This window comes from Eurosta solidaginis, chromosome 4, assembly GCF_040869045.1.
Source record: "Eurosta solidaginis isolate ZX-2024a chromosome 4, ASM4086904v1, whole genome shotgun sequence".
Taxonomy (NCBI): domain Eukaryota; kingdom Metazoa; phylum Arthropoda; class Insecta; order Diptera; family Tephritidae; genus Eurosta; species Eurosta solidaginis.
The window spans coordinates 231,135,421-231,153,995 of record NC_090322.1 but is presented as its reverse complement, the minus strand read 5'-3'; the positions used below and the strand labels follow the sequence as shown (position 1 = coordinate 231,153,995).

The 18,575-nt window shown below is 31.9% G+C and overlaps 1 protein-coding gene across 8 annotated transcripts in view; it reads left to right on the top strand.

The window, feature by feature from the left end:
* Nucleotides 1–18,575, top strand: part of shakB (shaking B) — an 840,660-nt gene that overhangs the window by 807,895 nt on the left and 14,190 nt on the right. For all 8 annotated transcript variants that reach the window (XM_067785020.1, XM_067785019.1, XM_067785027.1 and 5 more), the window contains 2 exons: nt 6,230–6,396; nt 6,467–6,645. In XM_067785020.1, coding sequence (XP_067641121.1) covers nt 6,230–6,396; nt 6,467–6,645 — 346 coding nt within the window. The remainder of the gene's footprint in view (nt 1–6,229; nt 6,397–6,466; nt 6,646–18,575) is intronic.

The window sequence follows — 18,575 nt, the reverse complement described above, 5'->3', positions numbered from 1 at the left end:
GGTTCACAGCAAGCCCATTGCTATAATCTCATTTACTTCGATTTTCCTCATAAGATAACGTAGCAGTGGTCATACGGAGATATACATCCATTTCGAATCCTTTCCTGGCTTAGAGCTCAGCAAAGTGAGACATTTAGGTGCTTCAAATGCCTTTTAGACGGCCTGGCTCTCGACAAAGATCGTCAAATTGATGCCTGGGATCATACTGTCGTGGAGCAGTCTGACTGTTCTTTTTATGGCAAAAACCTCCACCTGGAAGAAACCGCATGAATCAGAGAGGCGGTACGGTTTTACGTGCAGACGCTTTGCGTTAATTCCAGTTTCAGTTCTCTTTTCAATTTTTGAGCCGCCTGTGTAGATTGTCATGATCCTCCCACCCTTTCGGCATTCCCCCTTTAAGATTATCATATGTTCTATACCTTTAAATCAAAAAATAGCCATGTGGTCGGTCTCTGACGTTTGATCAGTTGGGATTTCTTTTATTCGTCCCCTTGTCATATTATCTTATATCGTCGCGTGCGCGTAATCGACTGATTTCCACATTTTGGACTCTCTTTGCCATAGACCCAACTTTCGCGGCCAATCTCTGCACAAACACTTATGGAAATATTAAGAAAGCAATTTCGTTTAACACTTCCTGAGGTGCGCTGCTCACTGCGTCTGACAAAACACGGAATGCTAGCATTACTGTACTTTTCTCACCCTACAAGAGCTACTTACGTTAGTATCGGTCGGATGCATGTGATGTACATGCCATGAATGATATGCGATTGCAAACCCCATTTCCTCACTTTCTTTGATCTCACTTCAAGGATATTCTCAAACTAGATTTGGAATCGAGTATCTCGCCAAGATGTTTAGAGTCAGAAGAGAGATTTATCGTAATGCCGTTTAGCCTCAGTAAATAAAAGGAAGCGATTTTTGTGCACGAGAAAAGCTCCGCTTGTTGGGTTTATCCTGCAGCGCGTTTTGGCCTGCCCATCGCAAAGGTCCAAAAAAATGAGCTAGTTAAACGTTGACGGGAATTTAACTGTGATCAGAACCACTAAGTCGTGGACGTCTGCAACTTCCCTCGTTCCTTCTGCCCAAAAGATTGATGATGTATAGGCATTTTACTAACTGAACCAACCCCTAAAGTTGCGTTGACGACCGTACTCCTGAGCACGGAATCGATCCCTCAACTATAGAGTCTTGGGTTCCGTGTCGTGTAAGTACCCTGTAGATGGCCTCCATTTGAACGTTCTTAGAAGCACCCTTAATGTCGAGGAAGGATATGAAGGTGTATTTTTCCAGTTCAATGACTTCTCGATGATGCTGGCTACCTCGTGAAAGGCTAAGCTGCGTTCATGTTACAGTAATTCGCTAGTTTAAATAAAATAAGGGGAGGCTTACTGGCCTAAAGTCCCTTTACTCCGAATAGTTAAGTTTACTTGCTTTAGGAATGGACACCACCCACACCCCTTTCCAGGCTTTGGGAACGTAACCATTTTGTAGGCATATTCTCTTATAAGTTATGTCTTTTCTCAGTTACAGTGGTTGAGATGGAAACGCTCCACGACTTTACAATCAGCTAATAATCGATTTTTTGTAGTCAATTGAAAGTTAGTTATTTTAAGGAATCCCGTAAAATAGTCAATACTTGCATTTTTTAGCAATTAATACTATTTTTCCGCAGTGTAAGTTAGGTTGAACTGGCCGATCAATAAAGACCAAAGATAAACTGAATGTGGCCATAGTGTTAGCAGAATTAGTTTGAGGACCAAACGAAGTAGCCCCAATTAGGCGCCAGAATCAAGTTATAGAATAACTCCGTCCTCTTGGAAAATACTAGAAGTTTTCTGGGATACAGCTTTATTACTGCCTCGGAATCTGGCAACTCTGCCGCCCCTAATACCTGGACCTTGAACTGGCGCATGTTACGCCAGAATGCAGTGTCCAGTTAGTATGCCCATCGTGAGCGTTAATTATTTTCTCTCTAGAGATATGAGCTACTTTGTGGGTCTTATATTTCCACATGATCTAAGGAATTTTGTAACAACGCGTTTCTGTTCACGCCTTTCCTGCTTGATGGATCATATATAACTTTTGTCTCCTTTTGATTTATCCCACGGATTGGGGCCTCTACCGTCAACTCATCGGCTTTTCGTTACCTTCAATTCCTTTTTACCTGGAACCCAGTAAATTTGTTTCTTTTTATTACGGGACACTTCTTGATTAAATACTGTGTGAGATTATAGCAATAATCACCGCCTGACTATCAATATACATATTGCCGCGACAGAAACTCAAACATGCTTGCTCCATAATTTCTGCTGTTACCTTCACGGCCGACCCCTTCCGTTAATTAAGAATCATCTGTATTGACGTGTATAGTATGTTCTGCAATTTTTGAACTTGGTTGGCAACCATCCCGCTCAATTGTAACTCCAAGATCTCTTTTGAAGCTCAGGCACGGGGCCATATATAACATTTGCCCAATATTAGATGGGGCAAAACTGCTATGGCCACACGGCCTGCATTCGAGTTGCCCCGAGGCCGTAAGGCTTGTTGATGTTGCTAACGCGATAATTTTTGCCATTAAGTCCATAGGCGGAATGTGACATGCTATTCTGCTGTCGGGGTAGTTTTAAGGCTCCCGTTATGCTTATCATTTATCATTTATAATATATATTCTGTGGAATTTTGACAAAACAACTTATTTCAAATCTGACAACTTTTCAGTAGAGCTAAATATGTGATTTGAATAAAACTGAAAGATATTTAATGCAAAGTATACAGCGTATATAATAAAAGGAAATTTGCCCCGCATTTTAAAATGTATTTCTTAATTTTTAATGCAGTACTTTTCTTTAAAATGCCTTTAAAATTATATATGTTGTTATGTCAAAATTTTTTTATGTAAAACTTATACTTATTTCAATTAAGTTGTTTTGTCAAAACTATTTTCTACATAAAATAGATAAAAATTTCCACCTATTTCAAAATAGGTTGTTTTGTAAGACTTAGCCAAGCAAACAAGTGTGAAATAAGGTGAAACGTAAAAAACACATAGTATATTTTTATGGAAATCCAATAACTTTTATGAATAGTTACATATGCATTTATTTAAAATATTAAATTTTATTATAATTACCAAAATCTCGTTATTCATTTTCTTCGATTTCATCAATATCTGAGTCTACTTCCACTTCGCAATCGCCTTCAACTTTTAAATTTTTGTAGTAACAGTGGAACTCTGTGTTTATAAAAGGTAACACATCCAACAAGTCTTTCTTCTTGCTGGAAGAAATAGCCAGGGGTCCTGCGTAGCAATTATTTAACGAAAAATCCAAATTTTTTCGTCGTCTTTGATTAATATTTAACTCCTTGAATCTTTCATTACAGTCAACGGAATTCTTATAATGCAATACGCCTTGTGTAGACTTTTTATACCGCAAACAGCGTATATTTTTCCATTCGAATTTCTCGCCTGTGGGAAAACATAATTTAAAAGTGAATAAATGTATTATATATTTATACATATCATCCAAAGATTAAAATGCTGCCTCCGGGTTTGAAAACTTCTCTTTATGACTATTTCCAAAAGAAATTTTTGCAGTGTGCTGCTTATTCCATTTTTTAAATCCATTTTTGACAACTTGTGAACCCGGGGAAATATTTTCTACTATAACTTATGATAATATAATGAGATAGGGTCTTCTCGAAACGCCTGCAGACCTAAAATGATTTTTCACTCAGACTTTGATAAAATAATGTATGCGTGTACCTGAGCTATTTGTTGTTTTCCAATTAGAGTTATTTTTTAACAAGCCGGAAAAATCAAACATGTCGTTTTGTTTTAGTTCGTGAATTATATACTTTTTGTTCGCAGCTGCGATAAGGTTTGCCCAATCATGTGGATGTTGGATAGATCCTGAAGAATTTTTTTCTTTTTTTCGATTTGGGCATGTACTGTGTCACATTCCATATGGGTGTGATCAACTACAAGAAATTTTTGGTCAATAGTTTCAATAGTTGTGCTTTTTAAAACAATTTGGAACATTGCACAGATATTGGCATTGCGATTTTGCCCAGGGCATAAGTCACTATATAAAATAATGTGTTTGACCATCGGAGGTAGCGTTGAAAGGCATTTAAAAATACACGACCCTATATCATTTGATTCCCTTTTGCGATTGTCTCATTCCAAATGAAACAATGGGCTTTCTTTGTAGATCCCTCATGCATTGTGAAAATATATGTCTATAACGGACGCTTGTAACAAAACACCGATGCATTTATACGTGGAGTCGGCAAACATTGTTGTAAATCCATTGAAAACATCATGACAGTTTTGTCGGCTACAGAAAGTTGTTTATCGGCTTTCTTACAGCTTTAGGCAAAGTCTGCTTGGTCGTGATGCTCTTTTTATAGTGACTTAAGACTAGATTTTTCTTCGGCGTCCAAAGAATTTTGTATTTGCAACATAAACTTCTCGCAAGTGTTGCACAAATCAAGCTGCGGCTTTTTGAGTTTGATATTCAAAGAACGAAAATTTTCACAATATTTCGATTTTGAAACTGGATCATCAAATTTTTCCGCATACAGATTGTATACCTTCGAAATATTGAGATCACTTTGGAAGTACAACATGTTGGTGTGTCTACGGCTATAATGACTTTGATATTTTGGTATGCTGCTTATGTGCTCCAAAACTTCATTATGATTTTCAATTGAGAGTTTGTGTGATGGAGTGTGTTTTCCGCGGCGATCTCCCTTAATAAGTCCACCACACTCCAGCTGAACTTTGTATTTGTTTACTCTTTTGATCACTTGTTCGGTTTCCCCAAATATTTTTAAGAAACACATTTTACATACCCGATGTCTTGCGGAACTGATATCAAAGTGATACAAATAGTTATATTTGCGATCGCGAGGATTTGCTGATTTTCGAAAAGTTTAAGAATTTTTCGCCTCAACTTCAATTAAACTTGATACAAATTGTCGGCGTTTAGTGTAGTCCCCCAAACTCCAATAATTTTTAAAAAGGGTTTTCTGCTGGTCAAAGTTTAGTTTTAAGTGACAGTTCCTGCGGCATTTTTTTAACCTTTGAATTTGTTTAGCTGGCATTTTTTTATTTTTATTAGTATAGGACTCTTTACCCAAATTTTTGTTTTGCTTATTAAGTTTTTTGATTTCCTTCATTCTTGGGGGAGAATCATTTTCTTCGGGTAGATCCCAATTAGTACTATAACTTGCGACTACTGATCTGTCTTCGATATTCTCCGAAGTAGAACTCAAATTCGACAGAGTAGATGGTATATAATCCGAGTAAAGAAAATCTGTGTCATAAAAAATATCTTCACTACCACAAGATTCTGGACTTTCTGTATCACTTTCACTGTTTTTTCGTATTTTTTTGTTGCACGTTTTATGAATTTAGTATATCAATAACACCAGTATCAAAAGATGTCATTGCCTCATTATGTGGCGGCTCTAACACTAATCCATCATCATGAAAATATGGCTTTGACACACTTTGTTTCTGATAAATTAACTAGATTTGTATTTTTAGACACTTTCCTAGCCATATCTGCCATCTGGCGTCCCGGTTACATATTTAGTTTTAATGGTTTTATTGTAACCGAAATCACTTATTTTTGAAATTTTTTCAATACAGCATTTGGCAAAAGCACTTATTTATAGATAAAAAATATATTGAACACTCTTTTCACTTTTACAAAAGCACGTATTTCAAAATAAGATGTCTTGTTTTTTCAAAATTACCCCGATACTAATTTCACAAAACAAACTATTTCAATATAAGTTGCCAAAAAAATTAATTGTAATTTGACATAACAATTTATTTGGAAAAAAGGTGCTTTGTGAAATATGATTTTTATTTTCATGGCCGCCTTAAATCGAAATAAGTTGTTATAGAAAAACTACAATGATTACAATTATTTGAAGTTTTTCGAATTTTTCGACTTAACTGAGAAAAGTTGTTTTCACCGACGCAGTTTAGAAAAAAAAATGAGTTAAGTTGATTTTTCGGATACTGTAACTTTCTAACTAAACATCATATAAATAAACCAGTAAGACCAAAATATGCATACCAATTGACAAAATTACATGCAATTAATATCTAAAATATTTCCTATCTTGAGATAAGTTGTTTTGTCAAAACTCCACAGATATATATATATGTATATGTTTTTTTAAGAACTTTTTTATTTATTTATTTTTTCAGGTCAAATGTTTCTTATGAATAAATTTTTCGATGGCGAATTTCTGCAATTTGGTTGGAAAGTTATAAAATATATGGAGGATGATCAAGAGGATCGTATGGACCCCATGATCTACATTTTTCCCAGAATGACCAAATGTACATTTTTTAAATATGGTTCAAGTGGGGAGGTAAATTTGACTATCACAATATATGTAAATAGTATAATTTCAAATAATTTTTATTTTCTTTCTTTTATAGGTGGAGAAACATGATGCCATTTGCATATTGCCATTAAATGTTGTTAATGAGAAAATTTATATTTTTCTTTGGTTTTGGTTTATACTTTTAACGTTTCTAACGCTACTAACGTTAATATATAGAATAGTAATTATATTTTCACCACGTATGAGGGTGTATTTGTTTCGTATGCGATTTAGGTAAGTAAATTCAAGTGCTTTTTTTTTTTGTATTATTTTGATGAAGAAAAGAGTCCGATTAACTACAAACACATAGAAAATTTATTAAAAAACAAGTGATTGTGTTCAGAAATTGGTTTATTAATAGCCCTCAGCTGAAGAATTGAAAAGAAGTTATGTAAGATATCTGATAGTTATGGTACTTGCTTAAGATGGGAGCGATATTGTCCCAAAGGGCTAATTGATCGAAATATTTTTTATATGAAAACATATATGTTCACGGTATAGGGGAATCCAGAATGTAAGCGTAGGCATTTAAAAGTGCCGGAATGTAAGCAAAGTGAGTGTGTAGTGTAGGCGCAGTTTGTCTGAGTATATAAAAAAATTGTATGCTCGAAGAGTTGAATGCACTGATGTTAACAAAAACAGAACACGTGGTATGGTTTTCAGGTTTTAATTGAAATTTCTTTATTTTAGGATTTCGTTAGTTGTAACATGCTTTTAAAGTGTTTGGTTACATTTATGTGAAATAATAATGTGCAAAAAAACTAAAAAAAATTTAAATAAATAAAATAATATAAAAAAAATAAAATAAAATATATAAAAATTACATAAAATAGAATAAAATAGAATAAAATAAAATAAAATAAAATGAAATAAAATAAAATATAATAAAATAAAATAAAAGAAGATTAAATGAGATAAAATAAAATAAAATAAAATAAAATAAAATAAAGTAAAATAAAATAAAATAAAATAAAACAAAATAAAATGAAATAAAATAAAATGAAATAAAATAAAATAATATCAAATAAAATAAAATAAAATAAAATAAAATAAAACAAAATAAAATAAAATAATATAAAATAATACAAAATAAAATAAAATGAAATAATATAAAATAAAATAAAATAAAATAAAATAACATAAAATGAAATAAAATAAAATAAAATAAAATAATACAAAATAAATTAAAATATAATATAATATAGTAAAATAAATATAAATAATATAATAAAATAAAATAAACATAACCTAAGATAAAATAAAATAAAATAAAATAAAATAAAAGAAGATTAAATGAGGTGAAACAAAATAAAATAAAATGAAATAAAATAAAATAAAATAATATAAAATAAAATAAGAGTGGAAAATGAAAGCTATTCACGGAAGACACGCATATGCTCTGGGACATGCAGAAGTTGACAAATCAGCATCCAATGAGTGGTTAAGTCACTCTGGTATTTACGCTGAAACCGAGGGGTTCATGCTGGCCATCCAAGACCAGGTTATTGCAAAAAGGAACCACTGCAAATATGTAATGCGAGCGCCTATTAAAAATGATAATTGTAGACGATTCCAAAGACATCCCGAAACAATTCACCACATAACCGGTGCATGTGTTACATTGGCGGCTACCGAATATCTTACAAGGCATAACCAGGTAGCAAAGATCGTACATCAAACACTAGCTCTGCGTTATGATCTAATTACATCGGAATGCCCATACTACACATATACCCCAGAGGCAACGCTATAAAACAGCACTTTCAAAATGGTTTGGGACCGATCTATTTTAACAGATCGAACCATGCCACATAACCGACCTGATATAACGATCGTAAATAAGCAGGAGAATCAGGCTTATGTAATAGACATAGGTGTTCCAAATACACACAACCTACAGAAGTGCTATGCGGAGAAGCTCAGAAAATATCAAAGTCTGGCACACGAAATTAAGGAGATGTGGAAACTGCACAGAGTTGACATAATTCCCATTATAATATCCTCAATAGGAGTTATCCCAAAATCACTAAACTGTAGTCTTGAGAAACTTCAACTCACCGAAAAGCGACGAGCGATACAGAAGGCTGTGATTTTATCGACAAGCTCTATAGTTAGGAAATTCTTAAGCATACACTAATCTACGATGAATTATATAAATTTAAAAACCTGATACATATGTAGTTATTTATAGAAAATCTTACCAATAGCTGTATAACCAAACCAATGTAACTAGTTAATAGAATTAAATAGCACTAAGTATCTTGTTGTTTATAACCGATATTTAGTGTAAACCCTCAAAGGAGAACATTTTAAGGAAATATAATAAAATAAAATATAATAAAATAATATAAAATAAAATAAAATAAAATAATATAAAAAAAATAAAATAAAATAAAATAAAATAAATTAAAATAAAATAAAATAAAGTAGAATAAAATAAAATGAAATAAAATAAAATAAAATGAAATAAAATAAAATATAAAATATAATATATAATATAATAAAACAATATAAAATAAAATAAAATAAAATGAAATAAAATAAAATAATATAAAATAAAATAAAATAAAATAAAATAAATTAAAATAAAGTAAAGTAAAATAAAATAAAATGAAATAAAATAAAATATAATATAATATATAATATAATAAAATAAAATAAAAGATTAAATGAGATAAAATGAAATAAAATAAAATAAAATAAAATAAAATAAAATAAAATAAAATAAAATAAAATAATATAATATAATATAAAATAAAATAAAATATAATGACACTTTTTTTAAATAAAATAAAAATACAATTTTTCAAATTTAGAAAAATTAAAAAATAACAATAATTATCATTAGAAAAAATTATTGTTCTGGCCTTGAGCTCGAATCGAACCTTGAATCATTTATCAACAGGCCGATAAAAACAAAAACAATTGTTAATAAACCATGAGCACTTGGGAATGTCAAACAAAGTAATTGACAATAAACAAAAATCCAACATTATCAGTGATTTGCACCAGATGGCGCAACGCTGAATAAATATGGTTGGTAAAAAGGAATAGAAGTAGCAAATTTGCCAGTCAAACACACCACCGCTGTATAGCTAAATGGTTAGCACAGCATGCCTAAAGCGTACTGATGATGAAGGCTTAGCACCCTTCGAAATGGATCTATCTGCGCAGCTATGGCAGGTTGTCTGAAAAATTTTCTACTTACTATTCCAAAAACAAAAATACAATTTTTCAAATTTAGAAAAATTAAAAAATAACAATAATTATCATTAGAAAAAATTATTGTTCTGGCCTTGAGCTCGAATCGAACCTTGAATCATTTATCAACAGGCCGATAAAAACAAAAACAATTGTTAATAAACCATGAGCACTTGGGAATGTCAAACAAAGTAATTGACAATAAACAAAAATCCAACATTATCAGTGATTTGCACCAGATGGCGCAACGCTGAATAAATATGGTTGGTAAAAAGGAATAGAAGTAGCAAATTTGCCAGTCAAACACACCACCGCTGTATAGCTAAATGGTTAGCACAGCATGCCTAAAGCGTACTGATGATGAAGGCTTAGCACCCTTCGAAATGGATCTATCTGCGCAGCTATGGCAGGTTGTCTGAAAAATTTTCTACTTACTATTCCAAAAACAAAAATACAATTTTTCAAATTTAGAAAAATTAAAAAATAACAATAATTATCATTAGAAAAAATTATTGTTCTGGCCTTGAGCTCGAATCGAACCTTGAATCATTTATCAACAGGCCGATAAAAACAAAAACAATTGTTAATAAACCATGAGCACTTGGGAATGTCAAACAAAGTAATTGACAATAAACAAAAATCCAACATTATCAGTGATTTGCACCAGATGGCGCAACGCTGAATAAATATGGTTGGTAAAAAGGAATAGAAGTAGCAAATTTGCCAGTCAAACACACCACCGCTGTATAGCTAAATGGTTAGCACAGCATGCCTAAAGCGTACTGATGATGAAGGCTTAGCACCCTTCGAAATGGATCTATCTGCGCAGCTATGGCAGGTTGTCTGAAAAATTTTCTACTTACTATTCCAAAAACAAAAATACAATTTTTCAAATTTAGAAAAATTAAAAAATAACAATAATTATCATTAGAAAAAATTATTGTTCTGGCCTTGAGCTCGAATCGAACCTTGAATCATTTATCAACAGGCCGATAAAAACAAAAACAATTGTTAATAAACCATGAGCACTTGGGAATGTCAAACAAAGTAATTGACAATAAACAAAAATCCAACATTATCAGTGATTTGCACCAGATGGCGCAACGCTGAATAAATATGGTTGGTAAAAAGGAATAGAAGTAGCAAATTTGCCAGTCAAACACACCACCGCTGTATAGCTAAATGGTTAGCACAGCATGCCTAAAGCGTACTGATGATGAAGGCTTAGCACCCTTCGAAATGGATCTATCTGCGCAGCTATGGCAGGTTGTCTGAAAAATTTTCTACTTACTATTCCAAAAACAAAAATACAATTTTTCAAATTTAGAAAAATTAAAAAATAACAATAATTATCATTAGAAAAAATTATTGTTCTGGCCTTGAGCTCGAATCGAACCTTGAATCATTTATCAACAGGCCGATAAAAACAAAAACAATTGTTAATAAACCATGAGCACTTGGGAATGTCAAACAAAGTAATTGACAATAAACAAAAATCCAACATTATCAGTGATTTGCACCAGATGGCGCAACGCTGAATAAATATGGTTGGTAAAAAGGAATAGAAGTAGCAAATTTGCCAGTCAAACACACCACCGCTGTATAGCTAAATGGTTAGCACAGCATGCCTAAAGCGTACTGATGATGAAGGCTTAGCACCCTTCGAAATGGATCTATCTGCGCAGCTATGGCAGGTTGTCTGAAAAATTTTCTACTTACTATTCCAAAAACAAAAATACAATTTTTCAAATTTAGAAAAATTAAAAAATAACAATAATTATCATTAGAAAAAATTATTGTTCTGGCCTTGAGCTCGAATCGAACCTTGAATCATTTATCAACAGGCCGATAAAAACAAAAACAATTGTTAATAAACCATGAGCACTTGGGAATGTCAAACAAAGTAATTGACAATAAACAAAAATCCAACATTATCAGTGATTTGCACCAGATGGCGCAACGCTGAATAAATATGGTTGGTAAAAAGGAATAGAAGTAGCAAATTTGCCAGTCAAACACACCACCGCTGTATAGCTAAATGGTTAGCACAGCATGCCTAAAGCGTACTGATGATGAAGGCTTAGCACCCTTCGAAATGGATCTATCTGCGCAGCTATGGCAGGTTGTCTGAAAAATTTTCTACTTACTATTCCAAAAACAAAAATACAATTTTTCAAATTTAGAAAAATTAAAAAATAACAATAATTATCATTAGAAAAAAAAAATTATTGTTCTGGCCTTGAGCTCGAATCGAACCTTAAAATAAAATTAAATTAAATTAAAAAAAAAAATAAAATATAATAAAATAAAATAAAAGAAGATAAAATGAGATAAAATAAAATAAAATAATTTAAAATCAAATAAAATATAACATAATAAAATAAAATATAATATAATATAATATAATATAAAATAATATAATATAATATAGTATAATATAATATAATATAATATAATATAATATAATATAATATAATATAATATAATATAATATAATATAATATAATATAATATAATATAATATAATATAATATAATATAATATAATATAATATAATATGTTACATCCTAAATGCAACTCTGCAAACCTAAACTCATACCGACATATTAGTTGTATATAACCCTTATGTATTTATACATGTAACTATTAGACATAAGATCATACCACTTTTCAAACGGCACTCTGGATAAATATTGTCAAGCGAACGGACACGTTTTTATTTCCTCTGCGCGAAAAAACTTCTACAAAGGTTATGGGCCCAGAAATCGTTCTGGTTCTTTGTCTAGTCGGTATACAGTAAAAATTAAAGAAAAGTGTAAATTAAAGAGTTAAATTAATATATCGGTTTAAATAAATAAAGTTATTAAATTAAAATGTCTAATTCGATCGCGAATGTAGAAAAGCTGAATGGCGATAACTATGGCACGTGGTCTATCCAGGTTAAGAGCCTACTCATCACATTGGATTTATGGAGTGCAGTCGTGGATACTTGTCCAGAATAAGAAGCTGGAAAGGCGGTTTGGCTTAGCATCGACAAAAAGGCCCTAGCTACTATTACATTGACTGTTAAACCCAGTGAACTTATACATATCAAGCACTCTGGAACAGCGAAAAGTGCATGGTATACTTTATTTGCTCTGTATAAGTCTGATACAGCGTGTAGAAAAGTAAATTTATTCAAAAAATTGGTGCGCTTTAAATTTACAAGCGGCGAAAAATTCTCGGTTCGACTAAATGAGTTTAGTTCTACGGTAGATGAGTTGAAGGAAATTGGTATGACAACAAACGGTGATTTTTTGTCTGTTTTATTACTTTGTTCATTACCGGACGAAATGGAAAATTTTGTGGTGGCGATTGAGAGCCGCGATACATTGCCAACTTACGATCAACTTATTTCCAAAATTTTAGAAGAAGAACGTAGGCAAGGAGTCCGGCAAGACAGCGGTGAAAGCGTTTTTTCAGTAAATGACAAGCACCGAAAATTCAGAGTCAACAGCAGCAGTGGCGGGAGCGCCAGCGCCAGCGGCAGCGCCAGCAGCAACTTGAGAGGAGGTGTAAGTGATGGCGACAACAGCAACATTGAACGAAAAGAGGTTGGTATGCGAAATAAGAGCATCCAAAATAACAAGTCAAAAAACATTAAATGCTATCGATGTGGGCGGAGAGGTCATATTCGCTCTCAGTGCACGAATGCTAGCTATAATAATGCATCAAGCGACAAAGCATGGTCATTAGTTGACAGAGAAACTAAGCTAAGCAGTAGATGGATTATTGATAGTGGCGCGACTTCACACATATGTAAAAATGCTAATTACTTCAGCTCTCTTAGTCGCCAAAAGCATAAGATTGTATTAGCATCAGGTGGAAGCATTTATGCACATGGGAAGGGAACAGTAATATTGAGAACTAAGTAGTCCAATATTAAATTGCGTGACGTATGGTACGTTCCAGGCCTTCACTCTAATTTCTTTTCCATAGGCAAAGCTATTGAGAGTGGAAATGTATTTACTTTTTCTGGATCAAATGCTATAATGACATAGTAATAAAGAGACGGTCTTGACTGCTTCGTTTACGAACGGTATTTATTTCGCAGATTTAAAGCTGGAGTCATTGGTGCCGTATGTCGTATCGCTGTATCCGTATCCCTAACGTAATCAGCTGTTTATCGTTACGACGGTAAACCAAAACCCAATTGGTTGGCTACGATACGGTTACGACTTTAGCGGCACCAATAATCGATTGCATTGATTCTCATAAGGTTGGTCGAATCAGCTGTTAAAAGGTTACCGATACGGTTACCGATAAAGCACCAATGTCTCCAGCTTAATTGCAAGTACAGCAGTCGAAAGCATAAATGGTGTAATCAGTGATGATGCCAACGCTTGGCATAGACGGTTCGGTCACTTAAATGTACGAGATTTACATAAATTATCAAACTTAAATATGGTAAATTGTTTTAATGTGAAAATACCGAAGTCTTTGGACTGTTTCACATGTGCTGTATGTAAAATTCATAGCAAACCATATCCGCAGTATGGTAGTGTTTTTACAAAAGACATTTTAGAACTTGTACATACGGATTTATGTGGGCCGATTGGGACTAGTTCGATCGGTGGAGCATCTTATTTTATTACATTTGTCGATGATTTCACGCGGTACATGACGGTGTATTTCTTAACCAAGAAATCGGAAGCATTTGAGAAATTTAAAATTTTTGCTGCGACAGCGGAGAAGCAGACAGGCCTTCACTCTAAAACGGTAAGGAGTGACAACGGAAAAGAATTTATTAACGCTGAGTTTAAGAAATACTTCGCCGAGAGAGGTGTTCGGCATCAAACTACAGTAGTGTATACAGCACAGCAAAATGGTGTTGCTGAAAGGGCCAATAAGACCCTGGTGGAAATGGGGCGGTGTATGCTAAATGCATCGAGTATGTCACAAGCATTATGGGCAGAAGCCATTAGTACGGCGACATATGTACGAAATCGGTCACCTACGAAAGTGTTGGGTGATGTGACACCATATCAAAAATGGCATGGGCGGAAGCCGACGGTATCGCACCTTCGAACGTTTGGTTCTGATGTGGTGGTTCTACAGAAAGGCCCAAAACCAAGAGGCAGTAAATTTTTACCAAAAGGCAAAAAACTGAAATTCGTCGGATACCATGATGTAACTAAAGGGTATAGATTATTTGATATGACTTCCAAGCAAATTACAATCGGCCGCAATGTAATAATTTTTGAGGACTCATTTGAAAAAACTAAATGTAGTGACGAAAACTACGAGGAACCATTTTATATTGATTTTGGAGCAATTTCTAATAATAAATTGAGCGATATTGATACCATGGCAGCAGCAGAAAACGTGGTGAGTGTGCAAAATAATGCAAACGACGTCGAAGGCGCAAGTGAAAATTCGAGTGAAGAAGAGGTAGAAATTGTTTACGGACGAAAGCGAGGGCGTCCAAGAATAGTACGCACGGGTAGCGTAGGAAGACCGCGTAAGGTGTATTGCTCTGAGGCTGGTCCTGAGATGTTGAACTCGGTAATTGAAAATCCGGATTCGGTAGCTGAAGCTTTGAGCTCAAGCGATGCGAAGCATTGGAAAGCAGCAATGCGAGCAGAATATGAAGCGTTGTTGCGTAATGGCACCTGGGAGTTGGTGGAAAAGCCAAACAACTAAAATGTGATTGGGTGCAAATGGGTGTTTGCACTGAAACGAAAGTCCGATGGTTCCATTGAAAAATATAAAGCCAGGCTAGTTGCATTAGGGTGCTCGCAAAAATATAATGTGGATTATCATGAAACTTTTGCACCGGTAGTTCGCCACTCAACAATACGTTTGATTTTGGCGTTAGCTGCAAAACATAGATTGTTGGTCAATCATGTTGACATAGTATCAGCTTACTTAAATGGTGAACTAAATGATGATGTATACATGCTGCAACCACCTATGTTTGAGGACCCGATTAATTCGCATAAGGTGTGTAAATTGAAAAAAGCTTTGTACGGGCTAAAGCAAGCTGGTCGCGAATGGAATCGCAAGGCAACAGATATTTTATTGAAAATGAACTTTGTGAGGTGCAAGTCCGACACAAGCGTTTATATTCGTCGTGATGGTGATAACATCAACCTTATTGGTCTATATGTTGATGATATGTTGTTGGCATGTTCGAGCAAAAATGATATGTTGAATATTATATCAAATTTAAACAAATTTATTGAGACTGTCGATCGTGGCCCGTTATCATTTTATTTTGGCATGGAAATTGAACGCGTTGGTGATAGAGGTGAAATCACTATTCATCAAAGGCGGTACACAAATCAGATTCTTCGACAATGGGGCATGGTAAACTGCAGGCCAGCGGCGACTCCATGGGCTCCTGGTATGGCGCTAAAGAAATGCGATAAGCAGTGTAACGATCTGCAAACAAATCGCTATCAAAGTTTGATCGGTGCTCTTATGTACTTAGCTGTGATATCAAGGCCAGACATCGCTTATGTTGTATCCAAATTGTCACAGTTTAATGCGCATCCACATAATGAATATACGAATGCCGCTCAACATGTATTAAGATACTTGGCGAAGAATCCTGATGGTAAATTAACATTTTCTGCTAATTTTGAAGAATTCTTATGTTTCACAGATTCCGATTGGGGCAGTGATAGTTGTGACCGGAAATCATATACGGGCTATGTTATTCTGATCGCTGGTGGGCCTGTAGCCTGGGAATCCCGAAAGCAACCTGTCGTTGCACTAAGCACGATGGAGGCCTAGTATGTAGCGTTGTGTCAGGGGGCGAAAGAACTGGTTTTCCACCGAAGTCTTCTTAGCGAAATTGGATTCAATGAGTACATAGAAAGGCCTACAACTATTTTATGTGACAATCAAAGTGCACTATTTATGGTGAAAAATCCCATGGTCCAGAAGAGGAGCAAGCACATCGACATACGGTTTCATTATATACGTGAAAAGTTAGAAGAACAACAAATCGTGGTGAAGTATGTTTCGACTAATGAAAATGCTGCAGATATTCTCACTAAAGCTTTGGGAAAGCAAACGCATTCTGATGTTTCTAAATTAATAAAAATTCAAATGTAATGTATCTGAAATGTAATTTTTGATAATATGGAGTTTGGTTTGAGGGAGCGTTTGTTACATCCTAAATGCAACTCTGCAAACCTAAACTCATACCGACATATTAGTTGTATATAACCCTTATGTATTTATACATGTAACTATTAGACATAAGATCATACCACTTTTCAAACGGCACTCTGAATAAATATTGTCAAGCGAACGGACACGTTTTTATTTCCTCTGCGCGAAAAAAACTTCTACATAATATAATATAATATAATATATTATAATATAATATAATATAATATAATATAATATAATATAATATAAAATAATATAATATAATATAATATAATACAATATAATATAATATAATATAATATAATATAATATAATATAATATAATATAATATAATATAATATTATATAATATAAAATAATATATTATAATATAATATAATATAATATAATATAATATAATATAATATAATATAATAAATAAAATAAAATAAAATAAAATAAAATAAACCAAAACAAAATGAAATAAAATAAAATAATATAAAATAAAATAAAATAAAATAAGATCGCGGGTTCAAACCCACAATTCAGTAGGCCGATATAACTACAAAAATTGTTAAAATAAAATAAAATTAAATTAAATAATATAATATAAAATCAAATAAAATGAAAATATTATAAAATAAAATTAAATAACATAAAATGTAATAAAATAAAATAAAATAAAATAATATAAAATAAAATAAAATGAAATAAATTCAAATAAAACAAAATATAATATAATATAGAAAAATAAATATAAATAGTATAATAAAATAAACATAACCTAAGATTAAATAAAATAAAATATAATAAAATAAAATAAAAGAAGACTAAATGAGATAAAATAAAACAAAATAAAATAAAATAAAATAAAATGAAATAAAATTAAATAAAATAATATAAAATAAAATAAATTATAATAACATAAAATAAAAGAAGATTAAATGAGATAAAAAAAATAAAATAAAATAAAATAAAATAATATGAAATAAAATAAATAAAATAAATAAAACAATTAAAACAAAATAAAATAAAATAAAATAAAATAAAATAAAATAATATAAAATAAAATAAAATAAAATATTATAAAATAAAATAAAATAAAATAATATAAAATAAAATAAAATATAATATAATAAGACATTTTTTTAATTAAAATAAAATTAAATAAAATAAGATAAAACAAAATTAAAAAAATAAAATGAAATAAAATAAATTAAATAAAATAATATAAAATAAAATAAAATATTATAAAATAAAATAAAACAAAATAAGATAAAATAAAATAAAATGAAATAAAATAAAATAATATAAAATAAAATAAAATATAATATAATAAGACATTTTTTTAAAATAAAATAAAATAAAATAAAATGAAATAATATAAAATAAAATGAAATATTATAAAATAAAATAAAATAAAATGAAATAAAATAAAATAATATAAAATAAAATAAAATATAATATAATAAGACATTAATAAGGATTTGTTACCAAAGTGTTACCAATTTGTTGTCGACATGTTATCAAAAAGTTATCGATTTTCTTATCAGAAATTTATAGATTTGCTATCTAAAGGTAATCGGAGTTTACCCAATTTTTTATCGGCATGCTATCTATTAATAACGAAGACAAAAAAAATTTCAATATCAAATCCATGACACATATGTAATCCTTCGATAACAAGCCAATAAGAAATCAATAAGAAGACGATTGCAAACCGATAACAAATTTATAGCAAGCTGATAACCAAGCGAAAACTCGACGATTACAACTCTCTATCAATACAACAAACCGATGTCGCTTGTTTTCAGTAACAAGCC